Source organism: Gymnodraco acuticeps, unplaced genomic scaffold (assembly GCF_902827175.1).
Source record: "Gymnodraco acuticeps unplaced genomic scaffold, fGymAcu1.1, whole genome shotgun sequence".
Taxonomy (NCBI): domain Eukaryota; kingdom Metazoa; phylum Chordata; class Actinopteri; order Perciformes; family Bathydraconidae; genus Gymnodraco; species Gymnodraco acuticeps.
Window position 1 is genome coordinate 63120 of NW_022991201.1, and position 21099 is coordinate 84218.

A 21099-nucleotide genomic window follows, 5' to 3' on the forward strand; every position below is an offset into this window, starting at 1 on the left:
GAAGTAATGTTTATAGGTAAGACAGAATGAAAGAAAGATGAGAGTCTATGCAAATCATTAGTATCAAGCCAAACCAGAATAAGTGTTATTTTTTCCATATAAGTCCATATTGACAAACATGTTATTTGTATGGCAATGAGAACATGTCAATCAAAACATTTGCTATCTGCAAAAACGTTTAAGCATGATTGCACTACAAAAGTTAAAAATAAAGGCTCTCAAAGCTTTTATTTTGAAAGAAAAAATGTCTAGTCTTATTCTGGCCAAGCTCTGGATCTATGGGGGGAGTTGGAGGATCAACAATAACTACAGGGAACTAAAGAGGAAGAGTGATGGATGAAGAATGGGGGGACAGAGGACAGTAGGGTCAGTGTACCTCTGCCAGGTCAGAAAAAAGGACTTGACTTGCGCCTCGCCTCAGAACGTCCCAGTAACTCCGCGCCACAAACTCCTGACTGTCTTTTTTTAGCACCTGTAGGAGCGGTCAAGCAGGGCCAGGGTCAGTTCACCTACAACTCAACCACTTTATGAAGGAAACATCAGCTTCCAATATTGACTCTATCAAATCTCATATACAAACAGATAGATTGATTTATATGTTATCATTACATTACTTATACTGTACATATAGAGCATATTCATGAACAGTGTGTTAAACACCCTATTGAACTACCTTCTAAGGGAAACTTCATATTGTTCAGTTTTGACAAACCGGAGAGAACAAATAGTAAACTAACTAGTACTGAGGTACTGGAAATGTTTTGCTAACTCTACATTGGTGAGTGCTGTTTATTAGAATAATTAGCAAAAAACAACTAGTAAAGAGGGAAAATGTGAATGTTTATAATAGTTGTTCTGTCATCACTACAGTTTAGAGTAGTGATATCCATTTGTAATGTTAGATTTAACAATAAATTCACCCTATCAACTGTAATAAGCACCAGGCATAGAAACCCCTGTAATTGTTTCAAACAAAATAGGAATGAAGGGATGGTCAAATGTAGGTTTATGTAATTAACCTCTAAAGCAAATACAAAATTCTCCGACCCAAAACATTTTCAGATGAGTCGTCTGAACATTTTGCTGTCCCAAACGCCACAAAAAAGAGCTGCTGCCTATCTGAACGTATCCTGCTTTGATAAAAGTCGACCATGCTGCCTATCTCCTGACCACCCACCACGCCTGTCTCTCCAGGGACAACGCAGCAGCAGCCATTTTAACATGACCCTGCACTGCTCTTAACTTCACAGTGACAATGCAGCTATCAATCATGACACCGACAGAAGGAGGAGTGTTTGTATGTGTGTGTGTGTGTGTGTGTGTGTGTGTGTGTGTGTGTGTGTGTGTGTGGTGTGTGTGTGTGTGTGTGTGTGTGTGTGTGTGTGTGTGTGTGTGTGTGTGTGTGTGTGTGTGTTGTGGTGTGTGTGTGTGTGTGTGTGTGTGTGTGTGTGTGTGTGTGTGTGTGTGTGTGTGTGTGTAAGACACATAGAGAGAGAGAGAAAGAAAGAGTGCTTCTAGTCTGACAAGAGGCCAGTGGCTGGTAGTTTACAGTTACTGGACAGCACACATCCATTCTGACATTTTTGCTGCACTATACTACATCTGCATCAATACATTTTCATCACCCTTGGGCTTTAGCAAACATGTCCAGTGGTTATCATCATATCTCTCTGTAGCCTTGAAATGTCCTGCTCTCTATGCGTGTTAACAAACCCCCAACAGAGACAGAAACATTGCCAAACAAACAGCACACGTCCCAAAACAGTCTGAAATGGACAGTGTCTGATTGTGTTTAAAGCTTTAGAGTGCCTCAAGTCATTTTAAATCACATCACTCTCTTTTTGCAAGAGTTCATCTCTCCTGACCCCGTAAATCTATTACTCCTTCATAGCCATCCCCTCTCCATTCATCCCACCCTCTGCCATCGTCCCCCGATCAATCAGCCAGCTGACCTGACAGATGGATGCTCTTGAAGGAAGTCTCTCTCTATCCCGCTTATTCTTTCTTTTCATTCATCCTTTCAACTGTCTACTGTGTTCGTTTGACTGAAAACAGAGGATCAGGTGGACCGGGTCAGGGTTAGGCGTTTTTCAAAGACCAGGTCAGGACACAAAAGTGGGTGACAGAGGCATTAAACCAAGTCCTCTAAGTATCCCAATATAATTGACATATACACCTTACAAACGTACCAAAGTCCCCGGAATGAAAGGGTGAATTTTACTTGACAATTTACTTGACACTCTATTGGACAGAGGCAGCAGTGCTTCCTCGCTGAGCTTTGGATGAGAAGGTCTATACCACTCTTGAGTTTGAATAGTAAATATGAAGCTAGAATCAGGTGACGGTTAGCTAAGCATAAAGAATGTAAGCGGGGGAAACAGCTAGCCTAGCTCGGTTTGAAGTTAAAAGAGAAGCCTACTGATAGGCACAGGGACTCTCTGCAGTATCTTTGTCACCGTAAGTTTGCCAGGCAACCAGAAGAGAGGTCCCAAGAAATAGTCTTACGCACAATCCCCTATTAAAACCACGACATACAGTGCACATAGGTGTAATTACAGGTGTTGGTAGGCCGATTCCAGTACCTGAAATGTTTCATTGGACTAGGCTAGCTGTTTCCCCCAAGCTTGCTTCCAGTCTTAACGCTTACCTAAGCTAACAGGCAGTTTGCTTTAGCCATATCATTTATAGATTTAAGAGTGGTATTGATCTGCTGACCTCACTATTGGCAAAAAAGTGCAAAAAAGCGCAAAAAAACTATTAATTATTTACGTAATTATTCACAATATTGCCCAATGCAAATTAGGATGATTGATTGAGACATTTTACCCAAAAATAAGGTCAAAGAAATTATAAATGTTTTTATTAGTAAGATGTTATGCAGAAAACATATTTCCAACATGACCACTTATTATTTTATCACCACAATGTTTAAGTCCCATATGTGGTTTATTTAAAAAAAATTACGTTTTCTGTCTTCTTTTACAAATGAAACAAAGTATTATGTCGCAATTTAGCTGACAGAAACAGCTAGCTGTCTGTTCCTCTGTTTATCCTTCCATCCATTTCTTAAACCATCAAAAGACGAGCAGAAGAGAGACTAAGGGGTTATGGTTTTGGATACATACGCTGTTCATGGGGGCAACCTGATATCCATAGAGCTGCATACTCTAGCACACAGAGAGAGACACAAGAAAGAGGAGCACAGAGCATGCAGCCAGAGAGGAGGAGGGAGGAAGAGAGAAGGTAAAATACATGTTAGTACATGCAGAGAGGCTGTGGATACGCTCTTCAAAGGGATGTGTCATTTTCAACACATCCGTGATCACATTTTAGAACAACACACACTTTGCATTACAACACTGTTTCAAGCCCATCCAACACTTGGTTTGGGAATAAAATACAATATATATTTGTACAGTTACAGTAAAAAAAAAATATGATTCCATATTTAGGTCGGCAACCTTGAGAGCCTTGAAAGGAGCCTATATAAATAAAATGTATTATTGTTATTATTATATTTGGGTTGGCAGATATTTTACATTTCTGTACAAAACTAGCACTTTTAAAACAGCAGCACTATTATATTTTTGTATTTAGATGTATAGCACATATTTTGTATAGTATTTTATATATTCTGTACAGTTGTTTATTACTCTTTTGTATATATATATATATGTTCCTTGTACATTTCTGTATGTATTTGTGTCATGTTTTATTGTATTCCACTTTTCCATTTCACATTTTTACTATACACAATACTTTTTAAAAATAATATATGTGGTTAGTTATTATTGAAGTCTCTCACTATGTTAATGTTATGCACCAATACACATTAATTGTATGTGAAAACCTTCTTGGCAATAAACTAGATTGGATATTCTGATATTGGCATATCTAGATATTAGCTGACATATTGTCATTTGGCTATAATTCAGCATGAAGGTTTTCAAGCCTGCAGCTATAATGATAAAAAAAACATTGTTCAGTGTAGTAAACCATAGTGACCTCTGTTGTTCAAAAACAATCACAGAAGTGTCAAAAAAAGACACATTCTTTTAAGAGTGTATTCCATATAACAAGTTCACAGTAAAACAGAGGAGATACCACACTGTCAAAACAGTCTCTATAAGGGAGCATGCACTCAAACATGATTACATGAAGGGTTTATCTAACTGTAATACTTGCTTAAGTATAGATGACAACAAACTTGGATGATGATCTGTCATTTTCAATACATCCATAAGACACAGCATTTGTTTTACACCTTAAGAAACCGAGAGGTGATGGATGCATTAAATGCCATTTTAAAAGGGAAGGAACTTACAGTAATGTGTTATTTTTATATTTTAACTGGTACATTAACCAGAAGTTAAATAGCAGCATCACTGACGTCCATAGTATTAATGTTTTCTTCACAATTGGAGCGATTAGTGAAATAAGTTTACCTACCTCTCCTCACACACAAACACACACTTGTCCCAGGTTACCAACTTTCTTACCAACTGTGCCGACTTCTCCGCATCTCCTTTCCTCCCTCTTTTTTCATTTTTTTTTCCGGAAGATCTCCTGAAGCTATAATGAGAGAAAGCTCTGTTTGAAGCTTTGAAATGATCATATGCACACAAATTCAATGAGTGCACAGGTTGAAGTTAAATAATTGTTTTCATACTGGTCTATGATATGATTCAAGTATGGGCCTTTTGACAACTTGATTAAGAGATTGTTTGTCTCTAGTTTGACATTTAAAGGGATTTATGGTCACATATTGTATACTCAAAGTTGAATCAATGCTTGATGCAGAGAACTTCAGTTGTGTTACTAGTAATAGTTAATTCATCACTATTCCCTTTGATTGACTACAGATGTCAATTTTCAGCAGAAAGATCAGAGCTCATCACCAAACACTAATTTGTTAAGGTATACTCCCACAAGATCATCAGCCATTACCATCCCACTCCAGCAGCCTCCACAGGGATTATGATCACTTCCTGCCTGCAGCAGTGTTTTCAGTTGAAAATCTGTTGGTCCAATCCCACAGGGAAAGTGAGACACATGCAGCCATCTAGGTTTTATTCTAAAGAAATTATTTTACTCAAATGCTCTATTGATTATCCGTTGAAAAGTAAAATGGAAATCAGCTTTTAAATGCTGTGAGTGTAACAAATAGCTTCAGGCCTTTGGGATTCAAGGTTCATAAAAACATGAATCGTCCATCCCTGTTTCACTTCACACTTATTCTAAATATCTATGATATCATAGCATTGCCCATCTGTGTCAGGAGTGATGTTACAAATAACATTAATTCAGTCATTGGGTGGATTTTCTCCCAGTATCAGAGACTCACCACCAAGAACTCCCTCTTGTCCACCATCTGGTTGCCGTCTGCATCAAACATATTGAAAGCAATCTTAAAGCCAGCATGGGGCTCTGGAGAACAGAAAGGAGAGAACATAGGGTGAGGGTGTGTGTTTGTGTGTGTGTGTTTGTGTGTGTGTGTGTGTGTGTGTGTGTGTGTGTGTGTGTGTGTGTGTGTGTGTGTGTGTGTGTGTGTGTGTGTGTGTGTGTGTGTGTGTGTTCTATTCTAAATCCAGAAATAGCATGGGAAGAAGTGGTATACAGGCTATACAGGGGGAGGTGGGGCATGTGAATAAATATATATGGACTTTAAGATACAGTTAATATTTATTTATTTATTTATTGAACAATTCGATTTACTTTAAAGGGGACCTATCATGCAAAATGCACTTTTGTACGTCTTTTATACATGTGTCCCTGGTGTGTCAGGGAACTCACCAAGTGTCAGAAAACACAACCCTCTCTCTTTTCCTCCATACCCAAATCTCTAAAAACGGGGCTGCAACGGATCTGATTCAGACTGATCCAGATTTGAAATTGTTCTGACATCAGAAACGGGGTGCTCCGCCTATATGGGCAACTCTCCACCTATCAGGGGAATGAGAGGTTGCCGTGGCATGGTAACAGCATGGTAACATGACGCTCGTGCCTCGCCCCCCTCCTTTGCAGGGGGGCGTGGTCAGCTGCAGCTCATTTGCCACAGAATCAGCCCTTGTGAAGACAGGGCTGGAATAGAGCAAATAGAGTGAAATGAGGCATGGCTAAAATGCATGATCTGTTTGGTATTTTGAAAAAAAAACATGTTTTATATAGGTATGGCCCTACAATATATTATTAAAATATTGCATGATAGGTCCACTTTATGTTTTTTCTCCTTCTCCGTGTCTCTCTCTTAATTTCCTTTTTACCCCAAGGGGGAAAAAAACATTTATTATCATTATGGTAGCAAACCGTCTCCCAAAATAAGCACAGCATACTGCTAGAGTAAAATCAGAAAGCAGAAGATGAGAAGAGGATTTGTAAAGAGACTGAAAAGACTCACTTGTCAGGATGCAGAGCAGGAACAGGTACTCTGTGTATGAGACGATGCCTGGTAATGAGACCAAGACAGAGAGTTAAAGAAAAGGTCACATTCAACACACACAATGTTTACAGATGTTCAAAGACCAGACACACACACACACACACACACACACACACACACACACACACACACACACACACACACACACACACACACACACACACACACACACACACACACACACACACACACACAACACACACACACACACACACACACACACACACACACACACACATAATCCCCCCCTTTCATGAAGATAGTATCTAAAAATGTGTCTTACGGAGCTGAGCTGCCAACAGCCATTTGACCACACACCGTTTCTTTTTCCACACCCCAAGTGTCCAAAGTAAAGACACTGGTTGGTGGGGTGTGTGCATGTGTCTGTGTTTGGATAAGCAAGTGAAAAATGTCTCAGGAGGTGATCCTTTCTTGCCTCAGGCCCATTTAGGAATCTTTGTAGCTCTGTCTCATCTCTCTCCCGCTTTTTCGCTTTCTGTCTGATGGCTCAGATAGTTCAGGGTGACTCGCTTGAGTGTTACGGGAGACTGCTTTCCCCATGTGTGTGTGTGTGTGTGTGTGTGTGTGTGTGTGTGTGTGTGTGTGTGTGTGTGTGTGTGTGTGTGTGTGTGTGTGTTTCAGTGAACATGACACCAATGAAAACCAGTGTGAGCCTAGTGTTTTCCTGATGCCCGACTGCTTTGTGTAGAGGAGCTGGTTTGGAACTGAATTCTCTTTTCCTCATGTAGCCTGAGCTGTGTAAAGACCAGGAGATACACTCTGAAAGTGCTCGGGTTTCTCAAATACATTCTGCATGTTTGTGCTCACAGACTTTCAGGGAAATGTTGTTACTAATCCTCATTAGGAGAAAACCTCTCCATCAAAGTCAATGATCAGTGTAAACTAAACTGAATGTAGGTGATAACACTATGTTTGCTATTTGTATATTTAAATTACATTATTTATGCAATTCACTGATTATTATATTATATTTAGAAAAGCCTGCTTATAATTACTATGCATAGTAAATACAAAAAGATATATGTTTACCTTCTATTAAATAGCAAACATTTTTATAAAAGTAGTAGGGGATCACTGTCGCACTGACATTGTCATATGACAGGAGCACTGACTTATGATCACTCAAATAAAATGTATCCTTTGCGTATACTTTATATGATTTTGAACTGGTGATAGGGTTAGAACATCTTAAACATCCATCTAGATCCACATTAGTGTTGACATCAAGTGTAAACCAAATCTATTACTGTAACATAAAAGTGGTAAATCTGATCTCACTGAGAACCAACAGTGGTCAGTCTCCTGTAGCTTTCAGCTGACTACTTCTAGCAGTTTAACAGGTACACCTCAGTCCAGACACTTTTCATAAAGCAGAGACGTTCCTATCTAGCAAAATACCTCACAATTGAACACTGAAATAACTTTTAAATGTAATATTCATGGACACAAAGTAAAAAAAACAATAGCTGTTGAACATTCTTTTCAACAAGCTACAATAGATGTCATGTAAATGCCCAATACATTGGATGCTTCTAAACTAAAGTACTTCTATGTATTTTCAAGCCCCCACACACACACACACACACACACACACACACACACACACACACACACACACACACACACACACACACACACACACACACACACACACACACACACACACACACACACACACACACACACACACACACACACACACACCACACACACACACACACACACACACACACACACACACACACACACACACACACACACACACCACACACACACACACACACACACACACACACACACACAGTAAGAAAGCCGGTTTAGGTAAGAAAAACAACAAATTATTTGTAAAGAGGTATTGTTGAATACTGTGTGTGTGTGTGTGTGTGTGTGTGTGTGGCCTAGCATTACTATACTTGTGGGGACCTAAATCTGTGTGTACACAATCACGTGTGGGGACTCGCCTCCCTTATGGGGACAAAATGGAGGTCCCCATGTGGGGAATCATTAATTTTAGGGTGAAGACTTGGTTAGGTTTAGGATTAAGGTTAGGGTAAGGTTAAGGGTAAGGGTTAGGGTTAGGCATGTGTTGGTTATGGTTAAGGTTAGGATAAGTCTCCAGGAAATGCATGTAAGTCAATGTAATGTCCCCTGAAGTGATGTATACATGGTATGTGTGTGTGTGTGTGTGTCGTATAAATATGTACTCTTTTCATCAGTAAGGAACATGTGTGTTAAGAGTTGGAGGCCAGCCTCTCAAAAAATCCTTCAATGATCTCAGCTCCTCTTCACATTGTGTGATTAAGCAACAGTCTTGTTTATATTCAAAAACGTTCACAAGCTTTTCTGTTGACTGGGATCAGCTGATTCTCAACACTATTTGGTTTTGTCGGCATCTGGGAAGTCCTTAGACTTCAAACAAGCAGTGTCATTTTATTTAATTATTATTTTAAAATTGGTTTCGGGATGCAATGTCTTATACAGTGTAAAACCAGGAGAAAACCAGTTATTTTTCCAAGCTACATTCCTGTATTTCACCTTGTATACAGATGTGTAGGTTATATTCGTATAACCTACATATATATATTTGTATGAGAAAAGAGCATGTGGCTTCCCAAATCCCTATCCCCTCCAGGCTCCAGTGATGCAGAGCCAGTCACTGCTTTACCCCCAAAGCAACAATGTGGTGCATGAAACAGCAGGCTGGTTCCCTGTGGAGAACAACATGCTGGAGTGGCAGACAGAGGCTGAGGCACTCCAACCATTATGGGAAGAGACACAGTCAAGATGCACGAGGAAAATCTGAAATATTCACATGGACTTTAAAATGTAGTGCATAACTGTGTACATGCCATTTTTCCATCTGTATGTGCGTACTTTGAATACCATTTTGAAAAGTGTTTTCAGCAATGAAGTGTCATTTTTTGAGTCTAAGAAATACGTGTCAGTAAGCTAAAGGGAACCTGCAGCAAAATCATAAATTATATAAGTGTTTTCAGTTGACACTAACCAATCTCAAACACCTGTGTAAAATACTTGGCCTCTTTCTTCCTTCAAATATCACTTATTTTAAACATTTCTTAAAATGAATGTTTATTTCATTTATTTCCTAACTGTCACTACTGGATTTTTAAAAGGTGGCATAATAAATACAGGAAGCAGGCTTTTAGGGTTGGGAGTATGTGTGAGGAGTTGCAGGTTTTTAAGAGCGAAAAGTGAGAAACCAGCCATCAAGACAACGACAGGCAGCACAAACTGAATATTAGCCTATAGTCACCATCCACACTTATCTTACTGAGCCTCTAAGGTTGGAAATGGTAACTTTGGTAACAGTCTTATTCCATCACCCATCTTCAAGCTCAGCCTTTTTTTTTTAACTCAACTACCCATCACAAGTTTTGTGATGCCAAATTTGACCAGTGGTGTAAAGTGGGGCACACTCACACAAAGACAAGCCACTACAATAATATATGTTCATGAATCTTCGTTATGACTGTACAGAGAAAAGAAGCAAAAGACTGGAGTGAAACAACTGCGAGATGTTGGTGAGTTAAAAGCGTCTCAATTTAAGATTCAGGGCATTAAAACGGATACAGTGCTGAAGACGGGAGCCAAAAACTACCTAAACATTTGAAATAAAGGCTTTTCTAGTCATCTTAGTGTTAAGTTAATTTACCTGTAATAAATAATAATCAGACCCTTTAGACTTGAGAGTGTCATCTTTATATACATTTTCACTCCCTGCTCAGCATGTGTCTTTCTTGTCAATTTTCTATTCCCTGCTGTCCTTACTTCCTCTCGCATCTCCTTTTTCATTTCTGCTTTTTCTCCAGTTTTCTGTTTTTAAGAAAAGGACGAGGGCAATGCTTCTGGTTATTGGTCCCTGAAGTCTAAATGTAGAACACACTCACAACCCATTAGTTGCATGGTACATTATCACGGTAGATGAAGATAGGGTATGTTATATATAGCATCTCTTAAATTAGATCTCTCCCTCTATCTGTCTTTGGTGCTGTTTAATTATTCTGTTTCCATATTCAATGAAGAGAAGAGAACAAGAGGAGAAAAAGAGAGGAGATTTATTTTTAGATTTTTCAGCAGGTTGTTTGGCTGTAAGGAAGGACAGCATGGTTTCAACCCCGGATTAGAGACACCTACAGTGAAACACACACCCACACACACACACACCTACAGTGACACACACACACACACACCTACAGTGACACACACACACACAAACACACAAACACACACACAAGCGCTATTTAGTCACACATCGGCAGGTAAGCCCTGGTATTCATGAAAATCTACAGAAAATGGTGTACCAATTATACAAATGTTTCTTACTGACAAAAGGCAATATTTGACCTGAATATATAAGTTATAGCAAAATCAGCATAATGTGTATATTTAAAATGCAATAGTAACTATAATAGCGACAAAACTCCACAACCTAATACATAGACATTTACTGACCTTGTTATTATCTGACCTCTCTGATAGCAAATACATTAGTGTTATTTAAGTGTGTGTGTGTGTGTGTGTGTGTGTGTGTGTGTGTGTGTGTGTGTGTGTGTGTGTGTGTGTGTGTGTGTGTGTGTGTGTGTGTGTGTGTGTGTGTGTACTCTCTCTTACCTCGTTCTCTCAGTTTGCGGAACAGTTTGGAGGATCCTCTCCATACTGGGGGAGTTTCTACCAAAATCTTCTCCAGCTCCTGACAAATGCACAAAAACAAACACACATATATGTCAATTAACTCAAAACCTACACCTTCAAGCTTCAAACAATGACATTTGCATTGACAGAGACAGTGGGTATCATGCAAGGATTCACAATAAAACAATCAAGTGAAAAAGTAACAAAGAAAAATGTAAAAACAAGAAAAGTTTTTTAAGATTTAAAAATTGTGTTTTCTCTTTCATATTTTTGAAAACATGAGCTGCCAACATTAATTGGATGTAAATAGGTCACTGGTAGAACAATGGAGCAATGTTTGATCAGCAGGTTCCTGTTTTGCATGTATCTCGTGCTCTACTAGAATGACCCCGTGGGTAACACGATACATATCGGTGCCTACTGCAGAGAGCAGAAATGCAAATGTATAATATTTGCAAGAAACGCTTTCCACTGATAAACAACTGGTAGTTGTAAGGCTCAGAAAAGACGGGGGGAAAGTAGACAATCTAACAATGATTTTTGAGCAAGGAAACAAATTAAACACATGTGTTGTGCCTCATACTGTAATAGACACGACGGTCTTGGTAAAAAGACTCCAAATGCAAACATAACCAAACACAGGGTACCTTTAAGATTGTATTGGGCTTTTAACCTGGTAAGAGAAAATGATGTCCTGTAGTTCTACAATATTTCAAGAAACATATAATTAGTTAGTCAGTTATTAACAAGTTAACTATGGTTTGTCCAACTGATGTTAATACAATTGCATTACAGAAGTCACCTGATTGGTGCCAATTGAATGGAACAATTGCTATATTTACATATGACTATTTTTCCATGTACATTTGTTATGATAAATTGAAGTGGAAAATGTAACAGATTCAAATGTTCAAAGGTGAAGGGGTCAGGATACTTTCTGCAGCCGCTATATATCACTCTTTAAACACCTGGACTGATTTTCATAGTCTAACTCTTAGTATATATAGGACATATATCGTTTACATGTGGTGGCCGCTAAAATCTTCCTTCACATGTTTTTATTTCTTTGCATAATGCGACAATGAAACTAATAATGATGTGCAATCATGCATAAATGCTAACAGATTCTGTCTCTGAAACAATCCTGGCAAAATCTGTATTTTGACTGCAGTGTGCAACAGATGTAACATGCAGCAGCAGCAGCAGCAGCAGCAGGAACAAGCATCAGGAGTGTGTGTCCCACCTGTTTGGCCAGGGACCTCCAGGGCCTCTTGTCTGCCAGGGAACGAGACAAAAGAGGAGAGAAGAAGAAGGGAAAGAGGAGAAGAGAGTTTGGGTGGGCTTGGTTAGATAGCATCTGTATGATCTAGAAATGGGTCTTAATGTGCCCGGTTCAGTCACAACACACACACACACACCAACAGGCACAGACACACTCACTGTATATACACTGTCATCATCACAGGCCCATTTGTACCGTCTAAAGTGCCCCGTGCTTGTCTTTGTAGTACGTGGAATGTCCCCGTAAAAGCACATACTACTTTTGTTCTGTTTTATACAACAAAGTTCATCTAATTCAACTTCAAAGGGGGCATTAGAGGATGTCGGCTGCTGAGAGGGTATGTGCGGCTGTATCGTATGTCAGTGAGCCTGGCTGGATGTAAACACACACATACAGGTGCACAGTTTGCACGCAATACAATCACATGCGCGCTGAAGGAAGGAATGGTAGCTCTTTTGGAAGTTTTGGTTTTGATCATCTCAACTTGTGAGGGCATTTTTAAAGCAGTTGTCACAAAGTAAAAAAATAAGTTAAGTGTCTGGTTTAGATATTTACTGGAGAAAGAGCCAATATGAGCAAATGGAATGTGGACAAGTAGAGTGTGTGTGTGTGTGTGTGTGTGTGTGTGTGTGTGTGTGTGTGTGTGTGTGTGTGTGTGGTGTGTGTGTGTGTGGTGTGTGTGTGTGTGTGTGTGTGTGTGTGTGTGTGTGTGTGTGTGTGTGTGTGTGTGTGTGTGTGTGTGTGTGTGTGTGTGGTGTTTGTGTGTGTGTGTGTGTGTGTGTGTGTGTGTGTGTGTGTGTGTGTGTGTGTGTGTGTGTGTGTGTGTGTGTGTGTGTGTGTGTGTGTGTGTGTGTGTGTGTGTGTGTGTGTGTGTGTGTGTGTGTGTGTGTGTGTGTGACTCACCTTAACCTCAGACTAACATTAGCTGTAAGGCCATCTGCTTTGAGGCTGGCTGGCCAGGGCTAATCTGTTAGGACTGGCAGCAGGCTGACAGAAACAGCAATGACGTGTTTAAACCAACTAAAGGGTTTTTTAACTTTCTGTAAAAAATGATCTATTTTACACCTGGCACTAGCATCCATATTGGGAGATACATTTTGGATCAGATGTGTCCATCAGCAAACTAAAAACACATTATTATGTTTGATTTGGTCGGTTATCAAAAGCATATAAAGATATAAAAATGCTTGTGTACCAAAAAGGAAAATAAAGAAATAAAACTTTAGCATCCAACTCGCCCAGTTATGTTCAGTAGCATTGTGAGTTTCTGAAATAGGTCTGTATTGTATAATACATGATGTTACGTGTAAGTGTAATCATTCAAATCTAGACACAGTTCAAATGTCATGAAAAAACCTGTATGGCTGCGTCAAACTGAAATGGCTCATACTAGAGGATGTAGTTTCCCTCAAAGCCAAAACATTTTTTAAAGTTCAAAAACACTTTGGACCTTGAAAGCAAGGTCTCTACACAATATATACAAGATACAATAATCTACTCTAGGTGGATAGGAACCCACATTATTATGTCCCATGTAGAGTGTTGAACCGGGTGAAAAAGTGTATTGAAACATACTTTTGGGTTCGCTCATGGTGACCGACTCGATGAAGTTCTGAGGAGTCATGTAAAGCTGCCCATCGTACTCCACAGAGCTGAACATGCGGAAGCGATGCTCATGGGACGACATGTACACGTCTCCTTCCTCAAAATCAAACGGACGTGCCTGCAGACATAAAAACAAAACAAAACGCAGAGCAAAATATTAATCTATTAAATAAAATATTATTAAGAATATTTTTTTAAAAAGTCAAAAGAGAATGCATAACAGAACAAAATAACAGTTAACAGAAGGACACAAAACAGTCAAAGTAGTGCATTTTACATTACTTACAATAAATCATAGTGAGTGATGTTAAAGTATAGGCATTACCAAAGGTACATGTCATAATGTACTTTAAGTATTTTACCAGCAGGCTTCCCCATCAAGTAAGAGGGAACTCTGACGCACAGACAGCAGAACCTAAACTGTCCGTGCCTCTTCACTGCTTTTGAATTTCTTTAATGAGGAGATCCATCTATTCTTGGCATCAACTTTTCAACTTGCATCTCTGGCGCAGTACAATAACAGGAAAAAGGGGCGCACGAACACACACACAAATACTTTGTCACTACTTTCTACTTGATTAGCATCTCTCCCTATCTCTCTCTCTCTGTCTCTCTCTCTCTCTCTCTCTCTCCCTCTCTCCCTCTCTCTCTCTCTCTCTGCGAGGAGCCAGGGCTTCAACTTGATTAGCTGCAGAGTAGGAGAGCAGCTCCCACAGATTGTGCTGCATGAAGCGGTGTAATTAGCAGAGAGGTTTCCAAATGTAAACCTGTTTGGCCGCAGGGCCCAGCGCACCGAGGTTCCTGCTCAGCGCAGCTAACATGCTAATGAGCACACAGATTCATTCATAAAGCTTTGATGCTGCCTTCACCGAGGGGGCTTTTGAAGGCGTGAATAGGAGATGAGCTCTCGGCTTCATAGGAATGCACTGTAATCAAGTGTAAGAGCACAGGCGCCCGTGGCTTTGACTCTCACTAATGAATGAAGTTTATAAAGTTCTGCAAAGTCAGCTCGGTGCCAAGCGGCACGACATGATGTGAAAAGTAATGCGAGCTCCTCGGGAAAAATATATTTAAATGGCAGTGATTCGAAATGACATTCAGTGAGGTACACCGTGTTCTTGCGTGGTTATAATGATATGTAGCCACAACTAAACCTGTCGCCAAGCCTTGTTCTCCTAACTGCAAAGCAGATGCTCCAGGTGTTTTCCCCTCAGGCAACCCAGTGTTCTCCATCTGCAGATTTATGTCCATCTCTTCATTTTTTTGTCATAAAATTAAAGTACAATCTATCTGGCTAAGGTGCCAGCATATATGAACCAGTTCTTAAGTCTGAGGCGTTAAAATGTCAATGTTTTTCAGCTCCTTTTGGAATCATACAAATAGGGTTATAAAGTAGCAGTTTTCTCTGTTGTCATACAACAAGTCTGATTTGATGATTTCTATCTATTTACCCAAGAGTTACCGAAAACATGTTTCATCGTGATATATATGATGTGATACATTTATATAGCGATAGAAGATTTTGGACATATCGTGCAGCCCTATGCTGCACGTGTCTCTTGATTGCCTGCTTCAGGAAAACTGACTCTGCCCCTCTGAGACTTACATTATTCAAGCTGATTGGCGTTCCTTTACCTATTGTCTTTATTAGGATCCACCTATGTTAGGAGTTCTTCTAGCGCCAAGCTGGCAAAACATTCCCAAGTGGTCCGTTGTCCATCTGAACCCAGCAGCGCCCAAACGCTGAGAACCACTCGGGTGGAACCATTGTCTCCTTATGTGATTCTCAAGTTTCCCAATCATCCAACCAGACATCAAGTCACTCTATATGATAGTAAGTTTGGTCAAGCCAACGTGTTCCTTAGTCAGGCATCCTTACTGTTCTTCTTATAGGCAGGAAACGATTTGATCCCAGGCTGTTTAGAAGATCAAACCTAGTCTCACAGCCTTCATACACAAAACATGAAAATACTTGATCAGGATTGGTCCCAAAAAATCTTGATCATGACACCCCGACTGATCATAAAGCAGCTAATTTGTATATCAAATACATACTCCGGGTTATCTTCCTAACAGCTGCAGTCAGGATTAAGTCTGTGGTCTTTTTTAATTATGGATGTATTCTGTTGTCTCTGGTTTGTAGGCAGAAGATGTAGGCTTCCTTAATAAACCTATTTATAGTAAAAATGAACAACAAAATGAACAACATTTCTGAACATGCTAGACACTGCAGACAGTATGTCAAATGTAGGTATGCATGCTTATATGCATGTTCTTATGTCAAGCAAGTGCATGCATATATTTCTGTTCAAGAATGCATACATGTATACATACTGTGAATACAGGCATATCAAGCGCACATGCATTAAAGTAGTATAAAGATTTAGAGATATCTGGAAAAGCGCTGCAACAAACACATTTCCTCACCAATCAAGGCTGCTGACTATTTGCTTCACTAATTGTTTGGCCTAATAAAATGTTAGGAAATAGTAAAAGGTAGTTTTCCAAAACTGAAGGTACTTCTTTTATTGTTTGTATTGTTTTGTCCAACCATCAGTCTAAAGCCCACATTCTGTCACCAACTAATTGTTTTCAGATTTTCACAAATGGCACTGAAAGTGGTATAAAGTAAGTTTACCACTAGCGTATCACATTTTTTTAATTCAGGAGAAATCATCATCTTATGAATGCCGAACATAAAAAAATATAGAAAGTAGTTAAAAAATTATTCCAGATGCAAAATGTAAGAACCTTTTACATGTTTAGGCGTCAATAATTATTAAAAAAAATACTATATATATATGAGTATAACTTCTGAGTAGCTCCCTTCTCCGTAATGATTAATTGTATGTATTTATTGTTTTACTTTTGGTTGATTTTACTGCTCTGAGTAATACATTACAAACTGTAACTTGTACTGTATTGTTTTTAACATGTGGAATGGTTAAGTTAAAAGTATCTGAGTACTTCTTACACAGCTGGAAAAGGTTAACTATAATTATTTCTCAAGCAACCAAATATTCAACATCAAACTGCAGGAACTACTTAGCTATTCAAGTATTTGGCCTTTTGGAAACTAGTTACAACTCTGAAATGTGTGTATTTGATTTTAAAGTGTTAGCCTTGAACAGATGTGGAAGAAGTATTCAGAGCTTGTACTTAAAGGGCCCATGTCATGCTTTTCCGGTTATTACCCGTCCCCTTGTGTGTTATGTGCTTTTTCTGCATGTAAACAGTCTGCAGAGTCACAAACCCTCAAAGTACACCCTGTAGCGAGTAAAACTCTAACACAGAAAAGACCTGTCTATGCTGCCCTCTAACTAGAGATGTCCCGATCCGATTACGTGATCGGAGATCGGAACCGATCACGTGATTTTCAAAAGATCGGAATCGGGAGAAAAAAATCGGGGATCGGGAATTTTTTTTCTTTTTTTTAATTTAATGTTACAAAACAAAAATGACCATGTTCACGTCTTAAAGTCATCCTGAGGACTTAGTTTTGGTTTAAAATGACACAACATCATGTATGTGTTGCTTCTTTTGGGCTTGTTTTCATAGACCTGGTTGCTTATTTCTCTCAAATCTGGCAACAGAGTGGGCGCAGTGTCTAATAGTAGCAGTAAGCTAACGAGAGGCTACGTTCAGCTGGTGACTCGGGAGTCGGGACAGAGAAAATGTCAGGAGTTTGGAAGTATTATAAAATTGAAAGCGAAGGCAGTGTAACAGCCAGATGCAATGTTTGCAAGGCGGAGGTTCCGCGTGGTGGAAAGAACAGAGCTACGTTCAACACGACCAATCTAACACGCCGCCTGAGAAACAAACACCAACAACAACACGACGAGTACACAGCGGCCACTCAGGTAACGGCACTGAAACGACCGACACTTTCAGAGACTTTTAAAAGGAAAGAGAAACTGCCCCAGAACAGTGAAAAGGCCAAAAGAATAACAGCCAAGATAGCTGAATTCATCGCGTTGGATGACCAGCCGTTATCTGTTACCTTTTTTTTCTCTTAATGCATTGCATGAAGATCGGATCGGGAAAAATCGGTATCGGCAGATTGTCAAAATCAAATGATCGGATCGGGAGCAAAAAAAGGTGATCGGGACATCCCTACCTCTAACGCCTCGTTGGGGATTTCTCTTTTTCCATTGTTTACTTCTTGGGTATAGTGACGTATTTTGGGTATAGTGACGACGTAACGTAATTGGTCCAAATGGACCAATCTGCGGAGCCGTTACGTTACGTCCGCGGAGCCGTTACGTCCGCGGAGCCGTTACGTTTGGACCAATCCGCGGACTTCCTCACACTCACACACTCGGCGGGACGTTGCGAGGCTCGCTGCTGCGAGGAGCGGAGAGTGTGAGCTGGCTCACTGGTGTGGGGTCGGCGAGACAGTGCACCGCGGAACTCAGCCTGGGCACACACACAAACTCCCAGCCAGGCTGCGGGTGTGTGTGTGTTTCGGGCAGGGTTTCGCTGTGTCTCGCTGTCTCGCAGACGGCCACTGGGCTCACAGGAAGGGGGGGGGGGCAGGAGCTCCAACAAGCCGTTTATGACAGAGAGTGAATACACATACTATACAGAGATGATCAGTAGAAATGGCCATGACAAGTATCTCTTTCGACTCCACTTCGAGCGATAGAACTTTTAACAAAGCACTTTTATACTAATAAAGGACTGGCTTATCTAAAGCCAGTGGAGTAGCACTTGAAATGTTTGGCTCTATGAAACCTGATGTACTTATATGATTCTGTTTTCTTCAAGGTTGTGTCTTCCTGGTCGAATGTACTTATTGTAAGTCGCTTTGGATAAAAGCGTCAGCTAAATGCAATGTAATGTAAAAAAGTGTAATACTGTTACCAGTGACAGTCCTGCATTCAAAATGTTATTCAAGTAAAAGTACAAAGTATTGGCATCAAAATATACTTAAAGTACCAAAAGTAAAAGTACTCGCTATGCAGATTGGCCCATTTCAGAATAATATAAGATATTATGTTTTGATTATAATTACTGATGCATTAAAGTGTTATTGAAGCTGGAATGACAGCTAGTTTGAATGACTTTGTACAGTATAGCCTACTGCAGGGTAGATTGTGAATGTTACTCCAAGTGTAACTAAAGTCCTTTAAAGGTGTTTTGTGTATGTTTGTGTGTAGTGGAGTAAAAGTACACTATTTATCTCTGAATTGTAGTCGGGTAGAAGTACAAAGTAGCAAAACAGTACAATTCTGAAATTGTACTTAAAGGTGGGGTATGTAATTTTGGAGCAACCAGCTCGAGTGCGCTATAATTTGAAAGTACACAACCGGAAAAAATGTGCTCCTTCCTTCAGACTTCCTTACAGAGCCCCTCCTCCAACACACACGAACGCGCACATGACCAATGAGGGCACGAGATAAGTTTGTGCACAGATGGAAGGCTGACAGGCAGGTAGGCCATCCAGTTACTTTAGCCGGGCCGGCTAAAATGATTGGTCGTGCTTTTTACAGCGCCACGGCTTCCACAGATGAACATTTTGTATGTATTTATTGTCAAAGCATTTAACATATTCATTGCTATCGGGATGTTAAGAGCATTCCATGGAATATAACAAAAAATGTTTCTGAAATAAATTACATACCCCACCTTTAAGTACAGTAAATGTACTTAGTTATTTTTACACCATTGGCCTTGAATGCAAGATGTTGCGTAACATCCCCACCGTGTTGTCATTTCAGCACCAGCTCAACCGGAGAGCGACATTTCCACATATGCGCGCGCACATCATCCTGCAGCCAAAACAGTGAGCGAGCTGTTTCCACTGGGCGTGGGAACAAATGACTCCGTTTATCCGTCCGAGAGGAAAAACTATGACTACAAAAAACAAGTAGGCTCGTCTCACTGAGCCGACTTTGGTCTGAAGAAGATGTGAAGCTCTCTGCCGTCTCTCTCAGTGGTCTGTCGTTTTTACCCCACAGCCCTTCATACCGAGGCCCCCTATGTCAACACTGAAGTCAACACGTTTCCTGCCACTGACTTTCCTGTCTACGTGTCTCTAAAGCCTGCTGTTTCCGTACAAAATATCGGCCTCCTACCTTCTCCTTGGCAATAACGGTCGGGATGGACGGCAGCAGACCGTTGTTTTCGTGACTCCCCATCCTCTTCCTGCCTCTGCCGCTCCACGTATCGTTGTAAAAGTAAGCCGCCACGGCACCTCCCGTTGCGAGACACATCCCGACAGCCAGACATTTCCGTGTCCTTCCTTCACTGGCCGTCTGACCGCCGAAGAGCTCGGTTCTCGCCGCCGTCCAGAGGTTTAGCTTACCGGCCAGTGCTGCCACTCTGCGGAAAGCGGCCATTGCTGCTGTTGTTGCTGCTGCTGCTGCTGCTGTCGCTGTGCTGCTGCTTTGATACAACTTTGCAGGCAGCACAAAGTATCGCTTTTCATCGCGAGATGTGCGGGCACTCTGTTGATGCTGAGGCTGAGAGCTTAGTCCCTCGGGAGGATTTGATGCTTCACTGAATGAGAGTGGGTGATTACATTTAAACCGCGATCAATGATAAACAAGATTCAGTCGTAGATAAACAGTGTAGTCAATATACTAAGATTACATTGAATTGAACTAAGACAATTACATGAGACTGGATTCATTCAAACAAAACTTATATTAAAATAGGCATACTTTAAAGTTGACACATCAAATCTCAAAGTGGGGGCTACCCTAATTCATGAACTTTATATCATATTTTACATTCCTGTTATCAATAGCAGCGCTGTACTCTGTTAGACTAATAAAGGTATTCTGATTCTGATTATAAGTATGTTCTAAATCAATGTGTTGTGTACATTCTTAATCAGCAAAATAACATGTGTATTGTCAGATAAATGTATTGGAGTAAAATAGATACTCATCAAATGTGCAAAAGTAGAAGTATAAAGTATACCCAAACATTTTTGAAAAAAAAGAACTAGAGCTCAAATATAACCCTAACTCTAAATCTTGGAATTAACTTGAAAAAACATCTTGGTTTACCACTAGGGGAATTTCTAAGTGACCAATGATATATACATTTGTCACTCTGCACTTTCCATTGAGGGTTAGTGGGGTATCACATT

General features: G+C 40.1%; 1 protein-coding gene across 1 annotated transcript in view; it reads right to left on the reverse strand.

Annotated features, from left to right (window-relative positions):
• LOC117561271 (calcium uptake protein 3, mitochondrial-like) overlaps positions 1–20421 on the reverse strand; it is a 31546-nt gene extending 11125 nt beyond the window's left edge. Inside the window, 10 exon segments of the mRNA XM_034238569.1 lie at positions 377–472; positions 3126–3167; positions 4500–4553; positions 4555–4572; positions 5345–5427; positions 6398–6445; positions 11093–11171; positions 12357–12388; positions 13971–14118; positions 20078–20421. Coding sequence (XP_034094460.1) covers positions 377–472; positions 3126–3167; positions 4500–4553; positions 4555–4572; positions 5345–5427; positions 6398–6445; positions 11093–11171; positions 12357–12388; positions 13971–14118; positions 20078–20341 — 864 coding nt within the window. The 5' untranslated portion in view covers positions 20342–20421.
• Between the last annotated feature and the right edge of the window lie 678 nt (positions 20422–21099).